Consider the following 26653-nt stretch of genomic DNA (forward strand, 5'->3'; position numbering starts at 1 on the left):
CGAAATAATGAATGAAAACTCCTTTTATTAATATGCAAAATAAGTGTTATTATTACAAGGATATATAAGACCGAATAATTGAATAAATTAACTTTGAGGAAAATATTTGGTTAAGAAATCCAGTAATGCCTAATAAACTGAAAGAATTTGATGTTAAACATGGCTTAGGATGCTACCTACATATGCAGCATTCCTGTTATATGGCAGTTATGGTCTAAAATCTCATTTCATTAAGTGGAAATATATTTTTTAAAATGTTCTTCATTATAAAGCATATCACTAATAAGTGTAAGTCTGCGAATGGGCTACCTCATTACAAAGCATATCACTAATAAGTGTAAGTCTGCGAATGGGCTACCTCATTATGAAGCATATCACTACAGGGCTCGAATTTAACACAAATTTCTTTGTAGCCAGAAGGACTAGTATATTGAGGAATTTACTAGTCCTGCCAAATCTTTACTAGTCCTGTTCACAAAACAATGTCACACAGCTTTCATGTACGTTTATCAATTCAATTTTAAAGTTCGAACAACCCCCAACAAAAAACTGGATGTTTTCTGTTTGTTTTTGTGACTTGCATACACCAGTTACACCACGTAAAGTTCCTTTCCTCGTCATAATTCAGCCATTCCCTGTCTCTTGTCCATTTCTTCTGAAACTTCCATTAAGCTTTTCCCTATCAGAAGAATTATTCCTCATCATTCTCATTTAACTTTTGCTTTTTTTTTTTCCAGTGGCTGAACACCTTCTATCAAATGCCACATTTTGCCTGTCTTATAAGGAGGGAATTGTGCCTTGTTTTGAAATACGAGATGTTATAGTATAGCTGATATGAATTATTTAAAGCAAGAAAAGGGATGCCACAGTGTCCATTATATAAGAAAGTCGGAGCAAGAAACATGTTTCAAAAAATGTGTCTTTGCCCCCTCCCACAATTAAATGGACTCTCCCTAAAAAAGATTTAACTTCAGCAGATGTTCTGCATGATCAAAGCAGTGGCTATTGTAAACACTGCTATAAAATATTAGCATCAGAAGATAGTGTTTGTTTCAGTTTGGAAAAGGTGTGTTCCCATCAAACGAAGCCATCTAACACTCAGAGCGTTGTATTTAACAGCTCCAATTACGGTATCATAAGTAGTAAGTTTGGTAATTATTCCAAATTAATCGAACCTCAGTGTATTGTTGAAATTAATAATAAGGCGGAAAATTTTCAAATCTTAGATGCCCATGCTCAGAGATTTTATTTCCCAACAAATGTACGGCATGCTGCTTGGATATATCCGTGTATTCAATTATTTGTTTATTCTTGTAAGGGAAAAATATAAAAACTATTCTTATCATCATAGAAAAAGTAGTTGTATGGAAAGGATGTGTCAATAATGTAATCGTAATAAATTGATCTAATTCTTATAATTATTTCGACGGAAATGTAAAATATGTAGTTTCCTGTTTGTGACTGTTGGAGTGTCTGGGTAGCGAGCAAAAAAAAGAAAAAGAAAAAAAAAAGAACCTTAAACAAAAAAAAACGTGCAAACTAATTTCTTTGAATAGTTTACCAAATTCCGTTGTTTATGATGGGACCATAATTTGCGCTGTTAAGTGAAATGCACAAATTCGAATTGATTCTTGTTATAGAAACACACCTTTCCTAGGCAGAAATTGACTTCATCTTCTCATGCTAATATGTTAGGACTGTGTTTACAATGGCCACTGCTTTGATTCTACAGAACATCTGCTAAGTCAAGTCTTTATTAGGGAATGGCGTAAACAAATGCTGACTATTGATAACCGAAACTTACTAGCCCATCAGACTATTAACATTATGAGAGTTACTAGTCCGACAGGAAATCTGCTAGCCTCGAGCTAGCGGACTACCGCTAATTTCGAGCCATGCACTAATAAGTGTAAGTCTGCCAATGGGCTACCTCATTATAAAGCATATCACTAATAAGTGTAAGTCTGCCAATGGGCTACCTCATTATAAAGCATATCACTAATAAGTGTAAGTCTGCCATTGGGCTACCTCATTATGAAGCATATCACTAATAAGTGCAACTCTGCCAATGGGCCACCACAGTGGTTGCCATCCTTTTTTTGGGCCATGACACTTAAAAATATTTTTCTGAGTCTGCCAATGGGCTACCTCATTATAAAGCATATCACTAATAAGTGTAAGTCTGCCAATGGGCTACCTCATTATAAAGCATATCACTAATAAGTGTAAGTCTGCCATTGGGCTACCTCATTATGAAGCATATCACTAATAAGTGTAAGTCTGCCAATGGGCCACCACAGTGGTTGCCATCCTTTTTTTGGGCCATGACACTTAAAAATATTTTTCTGAGCCTCATGAACCCATTTCCACAAGTATTGTTTTGCCTCCCTCAAATACAATTTCCTGGCAACCCTGATTTGGGTCGTGACCCAGGGGTTTGGGAACTACTTAGATCACAAAAGTGAAACTATGCCCCCCCCCCCAATAATCGGGTAGTCAACATTTTTCAGTGGATAAATAAATATTTCTATGAAAAACATGAAGATGGGTGATACTATAATGTAGTGAAATGTTCAGAAAAACAACAAGCAAAAATTCCTAGAACATCAAATAATTTAGTTAATTATGTTTTAAAATGTTTTTTTTTTTTTAAATCATTCAGCACTCAAATATCTGATTTAAACATGACAAAGATCAAAATGATACTGTTTGATTAGAAGAAAGTACACAGCTTGAAACATTAGAAATCAGATGTTAACATTTGCAAATGAAATAAAATAATTAAGTCAGATACAAATAGAATCTGAAGCCAGGAAAAGAAGGCCTGTGAAACTGTACAACTTGGTCTGATTAAGATCTGTCCATATCATGTCTATAAAAGTTTTGTTTCCTCCAAAGTTTTAAACAAAGTACAAAATAAAATCTGAGAAGTTTTGGCCAAATGTGATTAACCATAATTGTTTCATTAATGAAAAGAAACTGCATGTTGACCGACTTTGGCATTCTCTGGCTACCATTGCTCTTCAACCTGATGAAATGGCACACACCTGAATTTGAAAAACTGAACCACTTGATTATGCCTGTATATACTTCAGTAAGGAAATAATTATTACATTACGGCTGAAGTACTAGTATATTAATGTTAAACAGTGTCAATATGGGCTTCCAACAATGAGATATTCTGAAAAAATTTGGCCTGCAATTACTGGGCTGACTCACTGGCGAACATTATTCAAGTACTAAGACTTGGAAATATCCATATCATAAATATCAGAGTTGACATTTACATTACAGGTACTAATTTATACCTGCTGCTAAAAGAAGAAATAAAAAGTGGCCTGTGGTCCCATGGATTGGAGAATCTGACAGTATCTTACAGTTAGAGTGAATACATTAAGCCAGTATTTTATATGGTTCCAAGCATTATAAGGAAGTACTTTTATAATAAACAAACTAAACTAATGTAAATTAGCATCTTCCCTGTTTAAACCCTCATCACTGAAAAACAAATTTTGACAGAATTAACATTATTCTAGTCTTCTTGGATTAAACCGCTTGGTTTCAGTGTTCTAAGGTGCATATCCAGTAAGATTCCTTTTCTTTTGTGGTTTGGGAACTCCAGTTGGGGTTGTGAACAATTGCAATAAGTGTTATATCACCGAAAGTGTGGGCAGGGAGGAGAAGTGTTCTGTGACCGTGCTTCTGTACAGCTTCTTTGTCATCTAATCAGATCTATGAAGGTTGATCCTTTTGTGTAGCTTTTCAGTTTCTTCGACATATTGAAGGCTACAGATCTTACATGTGATGAGGTAAATGACATTCTCTGTTTTGCATGTTTTGTTTAGACCATGTGTTTAGTTTTTCTCTAGTCACTGTGCTAGAAAATGTCCTGGTCTCTATCATATGTTGACAGGGTTTGCACCTTTAATCGCCACAGGTTCCAGATTGACTAGGGTGGTCATGATTAGTGATTGGCATTAGCTTCGCCCTGACTAGGATGTCCTTGAGTTTTTTAATCTCTGGTAGGCTACTACAGGTTTGTTAAGGAGAATTAACTTTAGTGCGTCCGATGATTCCACAATGGGCCAGTGTTTCCCAATGATTTTACCTACTTTGGGGTTATCTGGATGGTAGGTAAGGATAAATGGTATCCTATCAGCCTTTTCCTTCTTTCCATATTTTAGTAGGTCATCGCGGTTTGTTTGTTTAGCTCTTTGGATGACATCTGCTTGGAAGGAGGTACTGGTGTTTGGCAGTTGGTTTCAAGTAGATGTCTGTATGGAGTTTGTTTTCTACCAGTCTAGTTGTTGTGTCCAGGAAGACGTGGTTTGACCTGGAGACTTCTGCTGTGAATTTTAGTGAGGGATGGAAGTTGTTTGCTTTTGATATGAAACCATCCAGACTTTCTCTTCCATGTTGCCACTTCATTTCTATATCATTGATAAAGCATACCCATTGGTATGGTGTAGGTTCAATCGATGCTATAAGCTGACCCTCCAGTTTTCCCATAAAAATATTAGCATACAAAGAGTCCATTTTTGTACCCATTGCGGTTCCATTAATTTGGAGGTAGTTTTCTTCATTAAATTGGAAGTTACTGAGTTTTAGGACAAGCTCCAGGGTTGGACTAGGAAGTGTGTAGGTGGATTGTCTGCAGTTCTAGTTTCCCATGCTTCTCTACATGCCCGTATCCCTTCGTTGTGTGGTATGTTAGTATACAAAGAGGTGACATCTAAGGAAACAAGCAATGTATCTGGCAGTAATGGTTCACTTGCTTAGCGTTTTGAGGTAATCTGTTGCGTCCTGAAGATACGATGGTAATTTGTGGACATGTAGTCTCATAAAATGATCCAAATATTCTGATATCCTTTCTGTGGGATGCCCGTTACTGGAGATTATAGGTCTGCCCTCATTTCCTTGTTTGTGGATTTTAGGTAGAAGATAAAATTTACCAACCTTGGATTTTCTGGGCTTAAGTAGTTTCTTGTTTGCTGGTCTGTTATTGTAATTGTTATTGGCCATATGATTTTATATATATATATATATATATATATATATATATATATATATATATATATATATATATATATATATATATATATACACACACATACATACATATATATATATACTCATTCCAATTATCCATTTTCTTAATTGCAATGGATGCAGTTCCAATTTCTGTATAATTTCAGCTCTTGTCATTATCAAATGATTATCAATTTAGGTGTAGGTTCACCTTAGCAGGAAATGATTTTTGGTTGCAAATCTTCAAACTTCAAGTTTAATTCATTTTATAATTATATTTGAATATAAATGCCATTTTTAAGGCAGTAGTAGTTTAAAGCAGAAATAGTCCCTATGGATTTTTTGATATGATCTATAGTCATTGTAGCATTTAAATGTGCCATAAAAAAGTCCATTATATTATTTAAACACAGCCTCTCATCTTACCAGGATCTCTGCAAACAGGATATAGACATCAACTAACCATTCTGTGAAATTTCTATCATCCACTTATGAAACAATAGAACTACCTTACAAAAAAAGGGAGGGAAAAAGTAGGGAAAATTAGGGATATTTTATCAAACAACAGATTGAAATTTGTGTAAAATAATGAAGAAAAAAAAAACAGCGAACCTTTTTAACTGACTAACCCGACAAAGTAAACCTTAAGTAAAGCATGGTCTTACATGCTATCTGTATCTCAGTCCAAGCTGCCTTAAACACTCAGTGCCATATCACAAAGATTATAGCTGAATTCACTTTGCTATGGCCACTCAGTGTGTAATCTAGTTTCAACATAAACTGAAGAAATATTGTACATATAATAAGGCCATTTTGGAAAAATTTGGGACACATAAAAAGTTGGATAAAAAAGTAGGAAAAGCTTTGGCTACTGAAAATCTGCATCCATCATTCCTGCAAGAAATATGCACAATTCTTGAAATTTGTTATTCATAACTATTTCATGCTGGAATACCATGAACTGACCTTATTTTTGTGACTGCTGTCTTACTGATTGTGATATTCTGGCTAGTATTATTGTTGTTGGCTCTGTTAATATAGATGGACGTGTTCCCACCCATGGGCTTGAGTTTACCCGAGTGGGGCTTCCATGTAAGGGGTCTGGCAAGACTGGCCTTCAGGTCAAATGCCTTCTTTGCTGACTGTGTTGTGTTGAGAGATATGTTGCCTGTAAACTTGAAAGGCGTGGCTGAAGAAAAGAAAAGACCGGGTTAACTATGCTAAAACCATCCGATAGTTTGAAAAATATGAATGAACTGAATTATTTCCAGAAAGGTTTTTGCTGTGATTTACCCACACCACTTGATGTATTTACAACTTATACAGAACTTGAAAAAAATAGTCTTAATTTCAACAACCCATGATCAGGCTTAGTAGTAATAAATCTGAAATGGAACACTCTCTTTCAAAGTAAACTTTTGCATGCAATTATATTACAACTTTTACTCTGTAACAATTAATTTCCATTCCTCCAAATCCAGAAACTTGAATTGCTTCTACATTTCATTGTTGGACAAAATAATAACCATAATTATCTGTATCTTTCTTTTCTCATAATTTCCAACTACTTCGTCTAACTGACTAGTTTTATTTAATACACCTACTTAGTCTAACTGACTTTGTATTTAATACACCTATCATTTGACATTGTAAAACTATGTTCAATGAGTGAGTCTATTATGCTGGTACATGTACTTTTATTCCAAAACAAGAAAATTCCTATTCAAAATTTCATCCCACAAAACCTGGATTTTCTTCTGTAAATTTATTCAGAATGCAGAATCAAAATTCATATTATTTCTGCAAAATCTGCAATGGTTGACATTATGTATTTGGTCATCGGATGCTCTTAGGCAGAAATATCAGTGGATTGTTCAATCACAGCAACATTTATTATTTACAATGCAAGAAAAAAAAACAAAAAAAACCCCCCACTCAACATAGTCACAAGGCTTTCAAAAAACCAAAACAATTTATTGATTACATAGCTTGTCTCTATGATAGAGACTTTACTAATCTTCCCTAGTCATTGTAAACAATAATCACGCAGAAAATAAATTTAGACAGTTAAGCTAAGAAATGTGTCGGCTCCAGTGAAAGGGCATCCCCTCCCCCCATAAAGCAATTAAAAGGAACATTCTTTACTATATCAAAGTCATGGTACTTGAGCAAAACCCGTCAATAAGGACAGCTGATATATTTTTTGAGACTGCAGATTCTCCGTGCAGATTAATTGATTTTTTAGTGTTCGGACCTGCATGGAAGCCCACCTGTCTTAAGAAAACATGATTTCTGCCAATGGGGATAATCTTTCAAAATTGGTTCAGCTGTACGAGTTGATAAAAATGATTTATATTTTTAAAAAAATCATTGTTCATAAAGTCTGCTATAGAATTTATTATCACCATTCATCTCTACAAGCCAGATTTTGAGTAACTTGGAATGATAGCCAATATCGCCACTACTTTAACCACAAGTAAATATCCCTCATATATATAAAAAAAAAAAAAAAAAAAAAAAAAAAAAAAAAAAAAAAAAAAAAGAGTGAGGTGGTGGTGGGTTGTGTGTTGAAGACATAAAGGTTGGTTTTTCTGTGATTTTTCAGAAATTAGTGTAAATCAGGCATCTGTACATCCTCACATCAATTGCATGTATTTCACTCTTCTAGTCCTTACTGATATCTATAATAATAATAATAATTTAAAAAATCCAAAGCTTAGGAATGTTGTGACCAGTTATGATTTCACTTGATTCTAAGGTAAGAGCATTATACATCTCACTCATCGAAACACTTACTACTCTCCTGATATTTGCAAGCACCTACGAAACATTGACTAGATAGCATGATTCATTTATGGTTTTACATTTACACACTGCTAATCATGGTCATTTTCAAATTTACAGCAAACAGTATCAGACAAATGCAAATTATTTCTCTAACTTAAAAGTTCTTTTATCAAAGGAATAAAATTAGGTCATGCAACCATGCTTCACTTTTGATAATACATCACCTGCTACTACTGCATTTCTAAATTTACCCGTAAGGAGGAAGGTTTATGATCTCAAACAGACAGATTGGGCACATGCTTTGCTGTCATCATAAGATCCATTGAGTAAATGGCTTTGCTCTGGTACTCCAAAAGATTGAAGATGGAAGGATAACTGGGCAGTGCTAGACCGCCAGAAGGCTGCTCTCACAAATTCATCCAAAGAGGAGTGATTCTAAGATCTAGCAAAAGTCCTAACCTCAGGGAAAGGTCTCTTGGTGGTGGATTGACATGTTCTCGAAATAGTGAGGCCAATTTACGTAAAATAATGGGCAACAAAATATCTTGAGAACTCTTTAGAGTTAGAGGTGATTTCAACCTTTCCTTCTTCATTCAGAAGCCAAATAAAACCTTATGGCCTTAGATGGGCAAAGGAACCTATCTTAATTATTCCCAGCACTAATAGAACTGAGACTAGGAATTTCAATTGCAACTGGAGATAATGAAGGCAGCGAATTCTTAGTCAGGAAGCGAAGTACAAATAAGAGAAAATGAATCAATTAACATTGATCTGTAAATAACTTATCTTGCACTGCCATCCTTGCTGACACTGAGGACAGGAGGGAGGCTGTCTAAAGAGTAGAGTTCTCAAAGGAAGATTTTTCAAAGGTTCATTATCAAAACTACCTTTTTGATAATGCCAAAAGTAGGAATGAAAAGTTCTATCCAGACATTAATGAATAAGAGTGGTTCCTGAAGCTCAAAATACCCAACAAGACCATAAATATGAGGGTCTGGAACTCTTAGAGAACTTGTGTGTTGCAAAGGGTTGCCTTATGGCTCTTAACGGCAGCAATACTATTCTCATCTCTGCAACCATGAGAGACAGCTAGAATCAATGCGTTTCCTACTGCACCATTTACAGAAGATTCTTCACTCTGCATTGTTAACTTTGGAAGTGGATTGCCAAATAGTATGAGAGAAGCAATTTACAACTTCTCTCAAAAAATAGGGCAGAACAATTATTTGTGATGAGCCAATTGTGAAGGTGGAGAATCGGTGGATTAATCTGTGGGAGAGACCCACTGAGCTACAACAGCAGGACTATCTATCTGTGAAAACCTGGGTTTGTCTACTGACATTTCCAGTATATCCTTAAACTATGACCATTGTGGCCACAGAGGGGCTATCAGGATGAGTCAGGACATGAACATCCTAACTTGGTAGAGAATTTGTGGAATAATTTTGAAAGATGATAAGGCATTAAGTGTGCAGAAGATGCCACTTCAGACTGAGAGTATCTACCAATCAGGCTCTCTGATCTGGTACTGAAGACATGTAGTCCACTAACAGTCTTCCCCACAGTTGATAAAGCATATCTGCTACCATTGGTACAGAAATAATTCCGTTAGGACTACAAGAATCCATCTGGACAGTCTGTTTTTCAAGATGATGAAAGCTTGCAGACTTCCATACAAAGAGAAGGAACAGGTGTACCTCCCTGATGCCTGCGGTACACTACTAATGATATGTTGTTCAAGGCAACCCTAACACATTGATGCCTTAAGAGGTTAAAGCACTCTGGCTGGGTTAAACAAGTTCATATGAATACTAAAGTTCACTGTAAGAAATATCTCCCTGGCTCCAAGTGAGCACGCCATCCCGAATCTGGTATCTTTATTGATAGTAAATCATAACTCTGGTCAGGGACTAATCCTGATCTAGCCACCGACTCAGTGCTGATAAAAATCAGTTCCCAGAGTTAACCAGGCCAATAGTGGGTTTTTGTGCAGTTTCCAATTTACTAGAAGCAGGGACTGGAGAGGATGCAAGTGAAATCTTCCTAAGGTAACTAATTCTGGAGTCACATTCTGTGTTCCTAGAAGAAGGTTGGTTGGTTGTGGTAGGTTTAATGCCATTTTTCAGCACATGATAGTGTGGGTTATTTGGATTTTTAACATAGCTTTAACAACTTTCCAGTCATATTGTTACCATGTCTGCAGTGTAACATTTTATAGTGAAGTCTAGCACAGAGGCATCATGCTGCAATCATACATGCCAATCCTGAGAGAGGTATAGGCATAGTTGTTTCTAATATGAGTGTCAAAAAAGTGTAATCTGAGCATAAAAAGTGTAATCTATAAATTACATACCATAACTTAAGTACACGGTATGAAAACTACATGTTTACTTTTTGATACTAATGGCAAATATGGGCAAAATCCTTGTGGATTAGAACCAGAATACAAACACAAAACATGATAAATTATTTATATTCAACACTAACTATTCTACATGTCTAACTTTCACCAAATGATTGTCAAGTCCACAAATTCTGACAATATGCTCAGTCTGGGACTGTATTACATGACTCTTATTTTTCTTTTCATATTTGTAAAGTAGTGTTGGTTTGTTCTTTTCTCATCGCATATGTTTTTGAAGTTTAAAATGACCCATCTGCTCAAATAATTTTAATTCAGAAGTCAACTGTAAAAGTCATGTATTGACATGAGAAACACAATTATTCTTTAATGCAAGAAAAATTCAATTGCTCCAAGATGTCTTATGTAAAAGGAGGATGGCCATTGCAATTAGACCTTTAATACGGAGAACAGACTGGATAAGTGTTCTTCCTAGTTCCGAAAGTTTTTGAACTTCCCATCAAATGGAAGGATGGAATTTTTATTATACAGACAAGGATAATTTATGTCTCAGAAAGGTAAGCAATGTCACATACTTCTGAGACAAAACAGTTAAAAGTGAAACTAAACCTGCAAGATCCCCACCCTACCCCATACGAATGGCACTAGATCAATGCAATGCTAAATAAACATTAAAATGAAAGCCATTCACACATTTTTGGTATATGATACACCCTCAGTTTTATGGCAACAAAAAGAAAAAAGGTATTGAAATTGTATTTTTTTTAACAATGTTGAATCAATCCTGGAAAGGTGACAGCAGCCCAGTTTTAATGCTGGGTATACCACATCCAAAGATGCCTCCATACTGCTTGTTTTGATGTAATTTGGCTAGAAATATAGGTGCTACAGCTAAGAGTGGATGGAAAGAAAATGCTGAGAGCCTGAGTAAAATAAAATACTATATTTATCTTACTGGTAGACCTCCTGTGTATTGTTACACTGCCTTCTCCTCCTGATCTTCTAAGAGCTGAACCAGTTGTCTTGGTCTGTGGACCAGATTTTCTCTGCTCTTTCCTGACGGCTGATCCTGTGGTTTTCCGTAGCATGCTTTTGGGAGACTGCATGGAGGCAAAGTCTAGGTTGATCTTCTCAATATTCACCACTGTCGGTTTGAAGGGTGTTGACTTTGCTTGGGGAGCCGGTGACTTGAAGAGTGTAGATCTGGCATGTGAAGCCCTGTTATTCAACTGGAAAGTATGACAAGAAATATCTGAATTAATTACATCATGGTTTAACATCAGTGTCATATGGGTAAATAAAACTCTGAGAGCACACAACATTCAATAGAAGTGCATGCTCCTAATTTAATGACAAGTATGCATCATTGGTTTTTCTTGTGCGTTTATCTCAAACTTGCATAATGTTGCACCTGTGTTTTGAATGTTGACAAGTTAAAACTCGAAATGACTAAAACGCTGGTGCCATGTTTACAATTGTGGGTAATGTTTTGCAAAGTATTTTAGATATGACAGCTATCAGGTTATAATTTAAAAGATTTAGTTTCATGACTCTCAAGGTCTGTCTTTATCATGTACAATCTGGGGAATTATTGTTTCACAAGGACACACTTACTGAACCCTGCTGAAAAACTTTCATCTGTTTCCTCAGTACACTACATCAGGTTGTTTCCTTGAGGCTTTACTTTAGTCTTTCCTCAGTGTATTACTTTAGTCTTTTCTTACTGCATTACTTTAGGCTGTTTCCTTGAGGCATTACTTTAGCTTTTTCTCAATGCATTATTTTAGGCAGTTTTCTTGATGTATTACTTTTAGTCTTTTCTCAATGCATGACTTTAGGTTCAGTTTCAGAATTAAAAAAGTGAGTGGGTGGGTGGTGATGTCTTTAACCCTGAATACATTTAAAGGTATAAAAAGCCTTTAGGAAAAAACTCAGTTGTACATTAAATTCATGTAACTTTTGTACACACTGTCATTAAGCCAAACATATGATTATCAAACTGATGAGCCGGAATCAAGATTAACTATTAAATCTAATTTTATTCTTAAGATTTTATATTCATTCAATCATTTGCACTTAATCAATCTTGACATTCCCAAAATGCTCTAAGACTAGTCTGGTAAATCAACCCCACAAATCTGTGTTGATACTGATGGATGATGTTGTTGGTCTAATGTCATCTGTTCATTAAAATGTGCAATTCTGCTGCATGCAAATGATTCTGGAACAAACCCGTAACAGCCATATCAAGCACGAAATTTAAAATGGCCACAGGACAGATGGTTGTGCTATTCCAGGTGGATTTACAAGTCACCAAACATATGATTTGTTCAGGAAATATAATCTACATGTCACCAAAAGAACCCTTCAGCCGATGGTAGCTGCACAGCCATGAGAAATACTGATAAGTGTATAACATGTACACTGATGTGTGCAGCCATTTTTTGGATGCATATATTGCAGCTTTTAATGAATATGTGATAACAGCCCCTCACCCGAAATCAATATCATCACGGATGAAGGGCTTATTTATCGGCATACTCTAAGACCTGCATGCAAGATTAATGAGCAGTCTGTATGGTTGGATGAATAAAAATCAGAAATGCACAAAGACAAACATGATTACTGTCACATACCTTATTTTCATTGTTGGGTGTCTTATGGCTGCTCAACTTATCCACAGCCACATTGAACTGATGCAGTGACTTCTGTGTCTTCTTGACTGAGGCTGTAATGGCTTCTGCCCTCTTTTTCTTCTTCTGCAGGTAGACATCTATGGAATCAAACTTCTTAAATTCCTTTTTGTGAATCTTCTCCCAGTCCTTGTTTCCTACATGGCAGTAAAGATGTCAGGAATAATACATTTTTTAAAAATCTACTACAAAGGCCCTGGTGCTGGTGGTGAATGAAATTGATAGGGTATTGGAAGCATCTACTGCCTTTATTTGACTTCCAATTTTGGTGATAATTATATAGCAAAAAAAGATGCAAACTTAAGTTTAACTTATCTTGCATAATTAGATGACACTAAGGATAAATACTACTAAAATATAGAATGTAGCTCATTAGTACATTAGCTATTCTTGTAAAAGGCTATCTTGTAAGAGGCCATCTTTCGTGAAAAGATAACAAATAAAAGTAATAAAACAAGGATTTATAAAATCAACATACAATTTGAATCACCGTTAAAAAAAATGTGATTGGGTCTGTATTCCTTCTCTGCGGTCCAATTTTTGAAATCTTTGTAAATCCAATACAATTTTGTTTTTAACTGATCAATGTGAGTGCTTACTAAGCGGATCAAGGTCTGTTCCAATCTCTAAATTTACTTCCTTTAATCTTAAAATGCATCATCATCCATTCTAGAAGAAACATGGTTCATACAGAAGCAATTTTCAAGGTTTAAAATTTCAAGCACTATAAATAATTTAAGCACGGGAGAGCATTAATTACAATATGTAGAGTCCACAATATATAAGAATTAAGTATTTAATTTTTATGCAAGATCTCTATTAAACCAGGCCTAGATAAAGATATTGTACCTCAAGGGGCTTTGTGGCATGGCTACAGAAGTACAGTCATCTCATCTATATTAGTTTGAGAGTTAGCACTCTTTTCTTACCAGTGTTCATAACTTCTACTTGAGATTTTCATTTTAGGCAAAATAAAGTCTAAATTCTTTCTGTCAATATTTCATTCTCTGTATGATTTTTACACTTCCATACAAATTCAAAGATCCTGAATGTATTGATTTAGCCAAGGTTACTTTAGCTATATAGGTTTTAATATAAGGTTGAGGTACATAAAATTACTTCATTTCCTTTTTAAGTTCAGACTGTGAAATCCTTAAAAATTATTAATTGGAATTACAAAGTCCTCATTACTATTTTGGGATTATTGTGAATTCATTCCAAGACATTCTGGGTTATATCATTGTGATAAATCAAGACTTTTTGGTACATTAGTTCAATCAAAAGTATTTTAATTAATATGGAACACTATATTTTTTGGACTTGTAATAGAACTTTTATGATTAATTGGGATTTAGTTCACAACACTCAAAGTTTTTCTAAACTTCTTACTTTGTAACTTAGATAAATAAATGTATTTGTTGATTTTAATAAAGTTATTGGTTTTTCTTCTTTATGTTACTTAGTTTAAGACAATCGAGTCATATCATTAGAGCTAAGGTCAAATGCAAATACATTTTCACCAGAGTTGCCAGATCCTGGTGATTTTGCACTTTGTGCAAGTTCAGTGGTATTTCTTCATCAATTTTTACTTAAAAATAATATATTTTTCTACGTGCAGTTTTCTACTGATTTGAGTGATTTTAGTTGCAACAATGCCATGATGCATAAGTAAGTGGATTGTGACGTTCCTACTGTAGGTACGAGATGAAGTGACTACTTTCTTTATCTAACATCTTATGGTAAACAACACATAACCGTTTGTCACTGGACTATACTTATATACACAACATTCATTCATGAGGTGATTACAATCCTAATGTCCCAATCAACAACCATTTATTTATGTCCATTTACATCATGTGGTACTTAAAATCTCAAATGAGGCTGAATATTAACCCTTAAAGTGCTAGTCACAACATCAGCTGCTCTGTCAGTCAATGTCTCGCAGTGCTTGTTGTGACTTAAGGCGTTTTCCTGGTAAGCAACAATGTACACTTCATATTACTTTAACTAGCCATGACTGCTTGTAAAACTGTATTTGATTGGTTTATAGAGGTCCGGAACAAGCATTCCATTGTACTTTATTATGCATTTAGAGGAGAAGTTTTATAAATACTCGCTTTTGAGCATGTAATACCTGGAAAAAATTAAAATGGCTGACGCTGAATGCTAGTTATTTCTTGCAACAAATACTGGCTTCTGATAACGATGATGACAACGATTTTGAAGGATTTGAGGAGGATGAAATTATTGGAGTGGCAAAGTGTTGATGGAAATACCCAAGAGTGATTTTGAGCCAGGAATTGACGTGGAACTTGAGTCGGATGTACATGCTGAATGGACAAAAAAAGATGGCATGCCTGTCAACCTCGCATTCACTGGTAATTCAAAATTAAATGTCAAGATGACGAATACTGAACCTATCGACTATTTAAGACTTTTTTATGATGAGTTATTGCATCTGATAGTAGATCAAACAAATTGTTATGCAGATCAGAGAGTTCATGGGGCAGACTTGAAGGAGAACAGTCACATGAAGAAATGGCAGCCTGTCACACCTGAGCAGCTAAGACTCTTTTGCATTGATTATAGCAATGGGTTTGGTACATAAATCTGATCTCGATTCCAACTTAGCTACTGCTGATGTGATATCAACCCCATACTTCAGCAAAAATATGAGTATGGGAGAGATTTCTAGCTATTCTAAGCAATTTACACCTGGCAGACAATAAGAACAATCAAAGTGACCCTTTGCACAAGATATGCCCAATCACTGAAAAAAATGAAGCATTTGCTGAGGTTTATTCACCAGATATGAACCTCAGTTTTGATATTAGAATAAATAACAAGTGAAAAATTTTCATGAACATTTATTACTGACTTTGGGGGTCTAAACTTACCTCTGACATTCATGGAGTGGATGTTTACAAAACTGTTACCTTTTCTTTACTTGTGATTTTCACAATTTAGATCTACCATTGTGACAGACATTACATGTACATTGTTGAACTAATAGAGAATAATAATTCTTAGATATATTTGAATTTTTCCATTAAAAATCAAACAAAAATACAGATGAAATACAATCATAGCTTGTCATTTTACCTGTACATGCAAATATGTTAAACTCAAACATGTGCCTTGATGCTAATCTTAAGGTTTAGACATCCACCATCATTTTTCATATAGGGTTTGTGTATCTATTGTGTATATTTATTGAAATACGTGCAATTTAAAAACCGTGCAGTTTTCTTCTTTTTTCTCTCAAACAATTCAGCATTGAGGGATATTGTACTGGAAAACAATATAGCACTTTAAGGGTTAAAAAGCATATAAGCAAGCCAAATGGAAGTCTTAATGAATATGTAAGCAATAAAACACCGAATTAAAATTTCAGGATTGGGTTTCTAACTTGGTAAACGGATCCTTTATTTTCATTTCTGATATTTATATCAGTAAATTAGTATTTTTCAATTAAATAAATCTGTTCAAAATTCAAGCTCTTTTGGAACACTAATGAGTGTTTTTATAAACTTTTCCAGTACTTTCTGAAGCTGACCTCAGATTCAAACACTTTTCAAGGTAACCACCAAAATTTAAGCACTTGTCAAGATTGTGTGAACCATGAGAAAAGAAAACCTGTATTACCAAAGCCTTATACTACATATATCTCAACCACAAGGATCAAGTCATAGTACATACTGTGAGAATGGGCCCCTTTGCTAAGGCCAACATGTGACCTACATTTGGGTCAAAAATTATTAATGTGTCTTTGCTCAAACTAACACTACATTTGATGGGTAGAGCTCAATAGGAAATTAAATGTAGATGGGTGCAGCTCACTGGGAAATGGGTGTTGCCTGTAGCTCTATCATAGCTTGTTTCTTTGACCGTATACAGTATTATTTTTGTAGCCTTTGTCAATGATACTACAATAAGAAACCATTCCATGCAATTAATTACGGTAATTTTGACATTGAGAGTCCTACATTGATAATACCAATAAATGGCTGAATAAATGTGACAGCTAATCATTCTGGAATTCGTATGCAAACAGACAGAAGAAAGAATGTGTGGACCATACATTAGCTGTTATAAAAGATAAAAATGATTTTATTTACACACATTTGTAAAAAGTTCTTAATAGTCAATACTGACAACTTTTGTCAACAATAAATTATCACCCGATGACATTGAGGGGAGACTTTCATTTGAAGGACACAATTAAATGCAGTAAAGTGGAACACAAAAAATGACGATTTCTACAGGATCAAAATGGCAATAGGGTGACTGTCATTACTATTATAATGATGCCATCTTTATGATATTAATGCACGGAGATAATTTCAACATTATCACCACCATCCTGTTTTTAAATGAAATATAAAATATTCATAGTCTCTTTCCTCGCAAAGAAGATTTCTTTCCTATTTTCACTAAAAATGTACCATAAATGTGTGAAAAAGTAGCTTATAAAATGGTAATAAAGACGGATGAAGACAAGTTATACAAAAATATATTCTGGCTTTGTCTGTAATCAGTGAAGCTACAGTAAATACAAAGAATCTTACAAGTCTTACCTGGTGTTACAGGCTTCTTTTGTCCCTTTCTCTGTGAAAGAAATGCTACAAAGCGAGGAATACCACTCGAGGCAACTGAAGATCCAGCATTATCTGACACTAGATAAAGAAAAGACAAGTTATAAGTTTGTGAGGAACAAGAATGACTCATGCCTATGCAACACACTGTACAATAATAATTTAAAACCAACAGTTGAAGATACTAGTTTGTATAAAACTTTTTAGTTTAGGTTCTATAGTTTCTTTAGATATTAACCCATTACCTCATGCAACTGTCTTTGGACGCCTCTACAAAAGTCGCATGGAAGCGCCTTTTGATGCCTCTACAAAAGTCGCATGGAAGCACCTTTTGATGTCGGCTGTAAACATCAGCCATTTTAAGCCGGTTTTTGTAGCACCACCTTTGGGGAAAACCCCTTATTAGATACTACATTCATTTCTGCAAATGACAATTACGTCAGATCACGTGGTCACTGTTTATGCACTGGTTGATATCTGCTATTTAAAGTAACTGGGTTGTAATCTCCATTCTCCAAAATGACGGTCGCGGATTTCATTCAGTACTTACGAAGTTTTCACGATTAGAATCACAACTATGAAAGAGTAAAGGCTCTGATATTGATGTAGGCAGCAATTAGTTTTTATAAATTATCAAATTCAGATGACTTAGTGATGTAGATGCAGATGAAAAACTTCTAAATTTCGAGAATGGGAAATGGCAGCTACAGTTCGTCACGCGGCCTCACTGACATGACGGTGAACGAGTTCTCTCCAGATTTTAAAGCACATAAAAAATTCTTCTGTGATAAATAATTACACAGCTATAATAATCAGACTTTTTTCCACATATAATAGATGTGTACCAAAAATGTAAAATGGTTAAAATTGCTGTTAAACGTAACATACACTATACTGCTTAACAGTTCACAGGCAACCATATGCATACAGTCGACTAGGTAACAGGTGTTCTATTTATAGTGTGCTGCACTTTGTAAATATGATCTATGAGGTAAAGGGTTAAGGTAAATAAACTAAGAATTGTCAGAAAGAAAACTAATTGATACACCAGTGTTTGTTTGACACTAAGATAACCAGCATACAAAAAAAGTAACCAGTTGAAGAAAAGTTAAGTAAAAGTGACATACTTTCCGTTAATTAGGGGTACAATAAAGCACAAAAATCATGACAAAGTTCCATATATATACCATGCCTATAGCTGGAGATCTGCCAGAAGGTTGAAAACCATTATACTTGGATTCATGTGACAAGAAAAATCACAAGATTAAGAAATATAGGTCACCATGACCAATTTGGGGTGGTTAAGAAAGATGCAAGAATAACCTGACCAAGTTCCCTGAACATAGTATATCAATAGCTCGAAATCTGCAAAGTCAACCTATAAATAAGAAAACCATAAGTAGGTCATGGAAACCTATCTTGTGGGGCAGTTAAGAATGATGCAAGGAATACACTGACTGCATCTCATGTGGATAGAGCTAGAGATAGAACTGGAGGACAAAACTTACACTAGCATTAACCTGTAAACAACAAAGTCATTAGTGTACTGGTATATAAATGTAGCCAACTTTTACCTAGGAAGTTTGAAATATGATGCAAAGAAGGTCAGTTACCTTCCTTCCACATGGGTGCTTCACCCTAAATCAGTGCCACAAGATCAAATGCATAAAGGTAGAACATGTACACTAAACACCACCACCACCACCACTAACACAGCAGCAGTGTAGCATAACCTCTATGTACTTTGTACAGGTAGCTAAAAAATATCCCATTGTACGTTGGTTGCATGTGATGAGACAATTTAGGCAAAATAACTCTGACCATTATGTCTTGAAGTTTAGAAAAAAGAACTTTTCAGCTTTGTCATGCTGATCAGTTTTGATAGATAATTGTTGTTTTATTCAACATTTTTTGGCAAATTGGGGTTTTCAAATCATTTGCAACTGTGAGGTCAAGAATCATACCATGAGTATACGTTGATACCTCCCATTCTGACAACTATGGTTATTTACAAAACAAGGATTGAACAAAATATTATGAATGATCAAACATAACTGTTATAAACATCTCTGTCAATCCTAGAGTCAATCCAACTGCAGAAATAGCTACGGTTGTATAAATAGATTGTTTTTTTCTCCTTTGCAACGAAATTTCAGGTGAACAAAATGCACATTTTATGTAAATTATTTTACTGATCTACATCCAAGGCATATTTTAGTCTTGCAGAAAATAGCCAAGGTAGATTCCAATGTGCCTGCAACAATTAATGGCAATGAAACCTGGTCTAAGATTCAGGGTTCCTACACATTTTGAAACAAAAATTTCCAGGTTTTGTCCTGGATGAAATTCATTTTTTTTTAACCTTTAATATGACATTATTGCATTGAATTAAAAAACAATCTGGTTTAGAAAATGTGCATTTTTTAAATCAACAGCTCATTTTTTTTGTGACTCTCCTCACATCTGAAATAGACACTTGACCATAGGATATATCACTAAAAACACATTCAAATTATCTAAATTTGCAGCTAACTCATTTTAATGTACAGAATAAAAAATGTTAACTTTACTCTGCTTAACTGCATATGTTCATGGATAGAAATAAAATTTTAAAAAAAACCCAACAAAACCTGCAACGTTTTCAAGTAAAATAAGATCTCAGAAATGCTTAATCATGCATAATTGGACACAAATTTTGTATCTGGTATGCAGAAAATCCCTTATGCAAGAGTCATCTGTACACACGCAAAAGATGGACAGCAAATTCAAAGGCTTGCCAGTCCTGCTTCAACCACCTGCTGAGTGGGAAAATGTGTTGATCACTTGATCATTTTAGCTGTGCTGATATTTACAATGACAGAATTCAGTGTAAGACCCCCATGATGTATAATTTGTCATGATAAGAGTACATCAAAAGAACATGACCCAATAGCCGAGCAGCAAGTTCAAAGATTTAGACTGGCTGTTGAGTGGTGGGAAAATGTGCTGATATTTACAATGACTGAATTCTGAGGCATGAAGACCCAAAGATGAGCATGTGGTCATTTTAAGAGTACATCAAGTGAACAACTTTAGCTTTTATTATCTTATTCATTCCCATGTGTAGCCAAATAAGTAGTGCATATGATCTCAAAATCAAGACATGTCAAGACTTAGAAAAAATGCAGTTTGCAAATTTGGATAAGTATTTTGGTTTTAAAGGGCAAAAATTGACAAAGATTGTAAGGAGATTCAGAAGAGTGCTAAAGTTGCTAGAACTGACAGTGTGGATGGAATAGTAGCCAAGTGTAAGAAAGTGTGTGATGCCTGGCTTAGTGTTTGGAATAAGGCCTTTCCTTGAATTGACAAAATTCAGTCTCACTCTAATGGACAAACAAGAGCTATATGTCACTGGTGTAAAGAATTTGGAAAATTAAACTCAATGACAACCAATTGTTCTTCTCATCTGGACATTTAGCCTCTTCAGATATATGCCCAATATGCATATTGCAGGGGACTGCAACTTTTGCTGGTGGGACTACTGTTTTTTCCAAAATAGGAGTCCTGGACTCCTAGTGAGACCTCTGGATAGATAGTTATAGAAAAACAGATATTTTGATATACTGCCTACTTTTGCTTTGAACTTTTTTGTCCAGAACAGACATTAAACTTTTTTTCATCTCTGCATCATCCATTTCTGGCTTCATAGCATCTAACATGTGTTGGACCCCTGGACTTGCAGATTTGGGTGTTGATAGTTGACTTGATCTTTCCCACTCTTTACTATCCAATGTTGGTGTCAAACCAGATAATTCTGGTGTGGGTGCTTTCTCAAAAGTGCTTCGCCTTTTCCGTCCTGAGGGAAAATTGGGTGAACTACCAAGCTGTGTGACACTTGAAATATTTTCTGCGGTGTTGTTTTTATCAGACTTGGACTCTATCTGAGGTGTTACATTTTGAAGATTTGGTGTAGGTGCCTTCTCAAATGTTTCTCTCCTTTTCTTACATGGTGTGGAGTCCTCATCAGATGTGGTCTTCAGAAGCTGAGGGGCTGTGGCTTTCTCAAATGTACTCCTTCTGTTTGGTACATCTGACATAGTGGTCTTAGTTTCCCCACTCTTTATGGTACTAGTTCTTGGAGTGGACTGAGTTGACCCAGATGTCTTGTTGGTCCCACTTTTAATAGGGGTACATTTTTTCAAAGAGTTAAGGGTCTCACCACGACGAAGAAGACCTTTGCTAGTCAGATCCATTGGGGTATAAGCCTTCCTGGCAGCAACTGGCTTTGTGTCAGAGTTTACCTCAGGAGTAGCAGTGGTATTTGTTACAGATGCTGTGTTTTCCATACCAACATTGGTAGCCTTTTCTCTGTTTGATTTAATACTTATAGCTTTGTCAAAGTTACTTCTCCTTTTCTTTGGCTGTGGCTCCTCCTCAATACTATTACCCTGAAAATGAAAATAAAACAAATTTTGATCCAAGTTCCAAATTTTATTTAATACCTCATTTATTGATTCAATCTTAAATATTTGTCAAGCCTGCTTTGGTGGAAACTAGAGATATCAATTTGGCATGTTTTCCCATTTGTCTACAACATTGATTAACTACAAATAAAAGTTGTTTATTTGTGTTTTTTTTTCCAATACCATTTTATTCCACCTTCTTTGGATTTGGAATAAGCTCAGGGGTGGACTCAACGTGCAGGTCACATCCAGCTACTTACAGGGGCTGTTTAGCCACTGGCCCATGGTGCCAGTTAAAGTGTCCAAAAATGTTTATTAAATAAATGTTATTAATTCATTAAGTTTCATCTGACAATATTTCCTGATGCCAAGTATGTTCCAATGTTTTGTCAAAGATATGAAAGAGAGGGCCAGTTGAATTTGATGTGAGCTGGACCTGCTAGCCAATGAAAAAATTGACCCAGCACTAGTTTCCCTTATCTTGTACCTCCTCCCCAGTGATACTGATTAGCTTCCTTGCTGATTACAATATATCAAAATCCTTTGATGGATAAGATATAAGAACAAATGAAGTTCCATTTTTGTAATAATGGTTCTTTATTGGAAATAACCCAACCTAAAACAATTGAAGTAAACATTACTATTACTAAACCTCAAGTGATACATTGCTGAATTGGCTATGTTTTCAGACAGTCAAATAGTTCACAAAAAGCCATAAATGTAATTTATTGTGATGGATTTGGTCAACCTAATCCTACTACTGTCTTGTCATTGATATGTTGTTGTAGTAGGGTTTAATGCCATTTTTCAGCACATGATAGGCTATACATGGTGGCCAGTATTAATGGTGGAGGAAGAATCTGGGAAAACCCCGGAAAGAACCACCGACCCATGAGAAGCTACTGGCAAGCTTTCTCACATACACACATTGGCTGAATCCGAGACTTGAACCTATGCAGACAGAGGTGAGATGGCAATGGTCTGTAATGGATAGTGCTTTAGACCACTCTGCCACTGATATGAAAGTGAGGTGAACTTAGGAATATAAGCCATTCTACCTCCTGAATCCAGTCCTCCCAAATAAAAATATTTGCATTTTCACTTTATAATTTATAGGCAATATCTCTTGCCCATAACTTCCCTTGCCACCAACAGGTGGTGCTGGTTTAAGCTGAGCACATTGCAGGGAGGATGGAGGGTATTAAAGTAATGTTACTGGGTAAGTATTCTAGTTGAAACATAATTAACCCAAAAATTAGCTTTCTCCTTCAGATATGTTCCCCAATCACATCACTGTTTCCCTTTACCCTCAACTGTGCTTCAGAGACCCCCCAAATTTTTAATCTGAACCCAATTTTAATACCAAAATTTTGTGTTTTCTTTTACTCAGTCTGACCCTCAATTCTGACACGAAGAGGATTTTGATCCTCAATCTTTCACCCCTGCACAGTTATGTTAGAATATGTAAAAGGCATGTTGAACATCCAACCTATGCCAAAAGTAAACTCTGAGGGAAGAATATTGACTTCCCCATGTGAAGGTAAACCCATTCTCATAATTGCAAGGAGACAGGAGGTGATGTGGTTTACACCTGAAAAGAAATAGAGATCTTTAACACATAAAATTTCTGGGTGAATCCAGTGAAAGTTCACAGGGTGCTTGTCTTGAGGTTATGCTGATGTAAGTTGGGTCTAGCAGCCACATGTGTGACCGAGTCAGCCAGATCCAGAGTTTGTTGCTGTGGAGCAAAGTCCCATAGATAAATCTCTAGAAGGTTGACTGTACATGCCTACTGATGGCCTGGACAATATCTTTTATAAAGATATGATGGTCAAGGCAAGGCTCACAGAAATCTTCATGAGGTGACTCTGTTCTAGTGATATGTCAAAGTATGTCATGCATATTACCCACCTCCACTATGATGAGAGGGCTTGAGGAGTTATATCCTCTTTCCCAGGTTTAAATGGGGAAAAAGAGGTATCTTTGAGCTCCACAAACTGGCTCAGACTGCTTTAAATATATTCTAAGCAAATATTCCAGTCCTGTTTGAAAGTTTCTTATGTTATGTTATGTATGTATGTATGTAGGTATAAGAGTGGGTGGGCATATGATGATTATTTGAATGCCATCTCATGCAACCAATTCCTGGCAACAAAACCAGGTTGCATCATAAGGACCATCAAGCCATCTGATCAAAACTGAAGCAGGCATGTAATTCATGGACTCTGCAAGCCAAATTGAGCACTATTATGAAATAGGTTTTGTATGAAATGAGCTTCAGCAAGGTCCTGTGTAAAGCTCGAATTTGTTTGAATTAAGCTAAGTCAAAACCAAGTAAACATTAGGAAAACAATGCGAGTGATTTGGGTCGATGCAAGTCAAAGTTGGACAAATCACTGAGGTCTCTGTTATCACCAAGATCCTCCCTACCATAATGATGGAACATGTCCTCAGTAGTAATCGGAGCCAACCTTTTCTCCTCGAACATGAAAAAAAAAAAAGTCACTACTTTTGGGGACAGAGGAACTTAAAGGATGATATTTTGTCTTTGAGCTAGTCCCTGAACATATGCTATATTGCTTTGTAAGCTTTTAAGGTGGAGGTCCTTTTGGTTCAAGCAATTCTTTCCAAGACTGAAAGATTGAATTGTTTCTGCTGCAAGATCTCTGGACAAGAGCTAAAAGTGAAGAAGATGGTCTGGGTTAGGATGGAACATGTGGGTTCAAGGCTGTTTGAGAAGATTTGGCCTGACGTGTATGATCTTCTTGGATAGATCTATCATTAGATCAGGAAGATCATTGATCCAGGATTTATCCATGCAGAGAGGGGTAATCAGAGTCATTCTACACTTCAGACACATCAAATTCTATATTTTCTTATGAACTAAGATCATCTGCAGGAGGGTAGGCAAAGGTCCACAATCCTCTCAACTAAGAGAAATAGCATCGACAGACCAAGGCTCGGGATCTGGTAAATGAGAAATGCAGATGTACAGTTTATGATTCCATGTGGTTGTAAAAAGATCAATGATCAGATGTACCCATAGATGGCAAATCTGATATAAGACCAAATAATGGAGAGACCACAATATATGGAGACTGTGTTCCCTCTTTGACGAAGAACAGGTCATAACACTGAATCTACCAGGAATACATGTATATCATGATCTGGATGATGATGTTGTGTTGTGTACACCAGTGACAGAATGCCGAGACACGAGTGTAGAGTTGGAGTGATTTGGTACTCTTTAAGCAGGTATATCACTACCGTGGAGTTGTCTGAGATGATGAGCTCCATCTCATTCTGAAGAATGAAGGTCACTCCAAAATGAAAGGCTTTGAATATAGCTTTCATCTCCAATAGATTGATGTGGAGACCTGTTGACAGTGTCAAAGTCCAGTAACAGACAGGTTGTTCAACCATGTGTGCTTGCATTTGTACACATGGTCACATCATTCATAGGTTTAAAGACACTGTTGTATTACACAAGCAAAAATCCCCAATGCTAGTATTTTCATGGATTTTTGCCCATATCTTGATACAATGGTCCAGAGAGAGAGAGAGAGAGAGGGGGTGGTGGTGGTGCGATGTTTGGCCATTTCATATTTAATTACTAATAATCAATTCTGAACACATAATAGGTTTAAGAAACAACAACAGCCAGTGCTCAAAAAAATCTGATAGCCTGATGCCCAGGGCCCTTCAAATTTCAGATTGGGCCCCTCCTGTATTATAAGTGAGGTGCCCATCTGACTTGTCGAATAAAAACATATAATTTGTCTGAGAAAATTTTGATTGAATTGATGAAATTATTTTCAAGGTGTTTGAAGACTAGTAAATTACTAATATTTATCCCCATGTAAGCCCTATACCCTTATGAAGCTCTCCACTTGTAATTCTATCGAAAGCTCTAAACTTTGTGTACAAAGCGATCCTATGAATTGGGAACAAATTGCCTTGGTTACTATAAATGGTACTCACATGCTTTTAACATACATGAACAAGTGATTCTTAAATACCGTTTTGGATATGTAAGTACCAGAAACTAGACACAACCAGTGTAGTGGGTACTAGAACTGTCCCATCAATTGTTGCAAGAGGTGCAATGATGTGTGGCTGCATAATGGAATTTAAGGCAAGTGTGTATGTTTGACAAGCTGTTAATTGGGTTACTTTATTGTTGCAAAGTGGAGAGTTCAGGCCAAATGCCAGATGTTTTCTTGAGGTATTATAAATAATAAAGGGTTCAAACGTGGTCATGTTGTCTCTTGTCTTTGACTATAAATTCATCATTGATATATAGGCCTGCAGTTGAAAGAATGTTTATATATTTGTATCATTGCACCATGGGTGGATCACAATTTGATTTACCAATAGTATTGATATCAATTTATGTTATACCAACACATTAAATGCCATGTCATTTTTAATGTACGTGGTATAAATATGTGTGTGTGTGTGAAATAAAACATTTTATTGGTATTTTGTTTAGAAATGAAGCCCAATAAGTAGCTATAAACTGGTCTGGGAAGTGGATGTATTTGTATTATATCGCTTTCAGTATGTATCAATACACTACCATAATACAAGTCATATTACCTATTCTTCCACATGATATTTTAACCCAAAATATCTATTTATCTCACTTGTTGTAAAACTGCTAGGTCTCATGCAAGAATATTGTAACCAGTGGCTTAGTAATTGCTGACAGTTAATCACTGTTAAATAAGTCTGAACCAGATC

The 26653-nt window shown here is 35.7% G+C and overlaps 1 protein-coding gene across 1 annotated transcript in view; it reads right to left on the reverse strand.

Annotated features, from left to right (window-relative positions):
• The window catches only part of LOC149804461 (uncharacterized), a 44165-nt gene that overhangs the window by 4532 nt on the left and 12980 nt on the right, over window positions 1-26653 (reverse strand). The window contains exons 4-8 of the mRNA XM_089940665.1: window positions 21079-21895; window positions 17451-17549; window positions 12814-13007; window positions 11133-11406; window positions 5995-6217 (exon numbers count right to left, since the gene is read on the reverse strand). Of these exons, the coding sequence (XP_089796791.1) occupies window positions 5995-6217; window positions 11133-11406; window positions 12814-13007; window positions 17451-17549; window positions 21079-21895 (1607 nt within the window). The remainder of the gene's footprint in view (window positions 1-5994; window positions 6218-11132; window positions 11407-12813; window positions 13008-17450; window positions 17550-21078; window positions 21896-26653) is intronic.

This window comes from Sinohyriopsis cumingii, chromosome 2 (genome assembly GCF_028554795.1).
Source record: "Sinohyriopsis cumingii isolate HCF-2022 chromosome 2, ASM2855479v2, whole genome shotgun sequence".
Lineage (NCBI taxonomy): Eukaryota > Metazoa > Mollusca > Bivalvia > Unionida > Unionidae > Sinohyriopsis > Sinohyriopsis cumingii.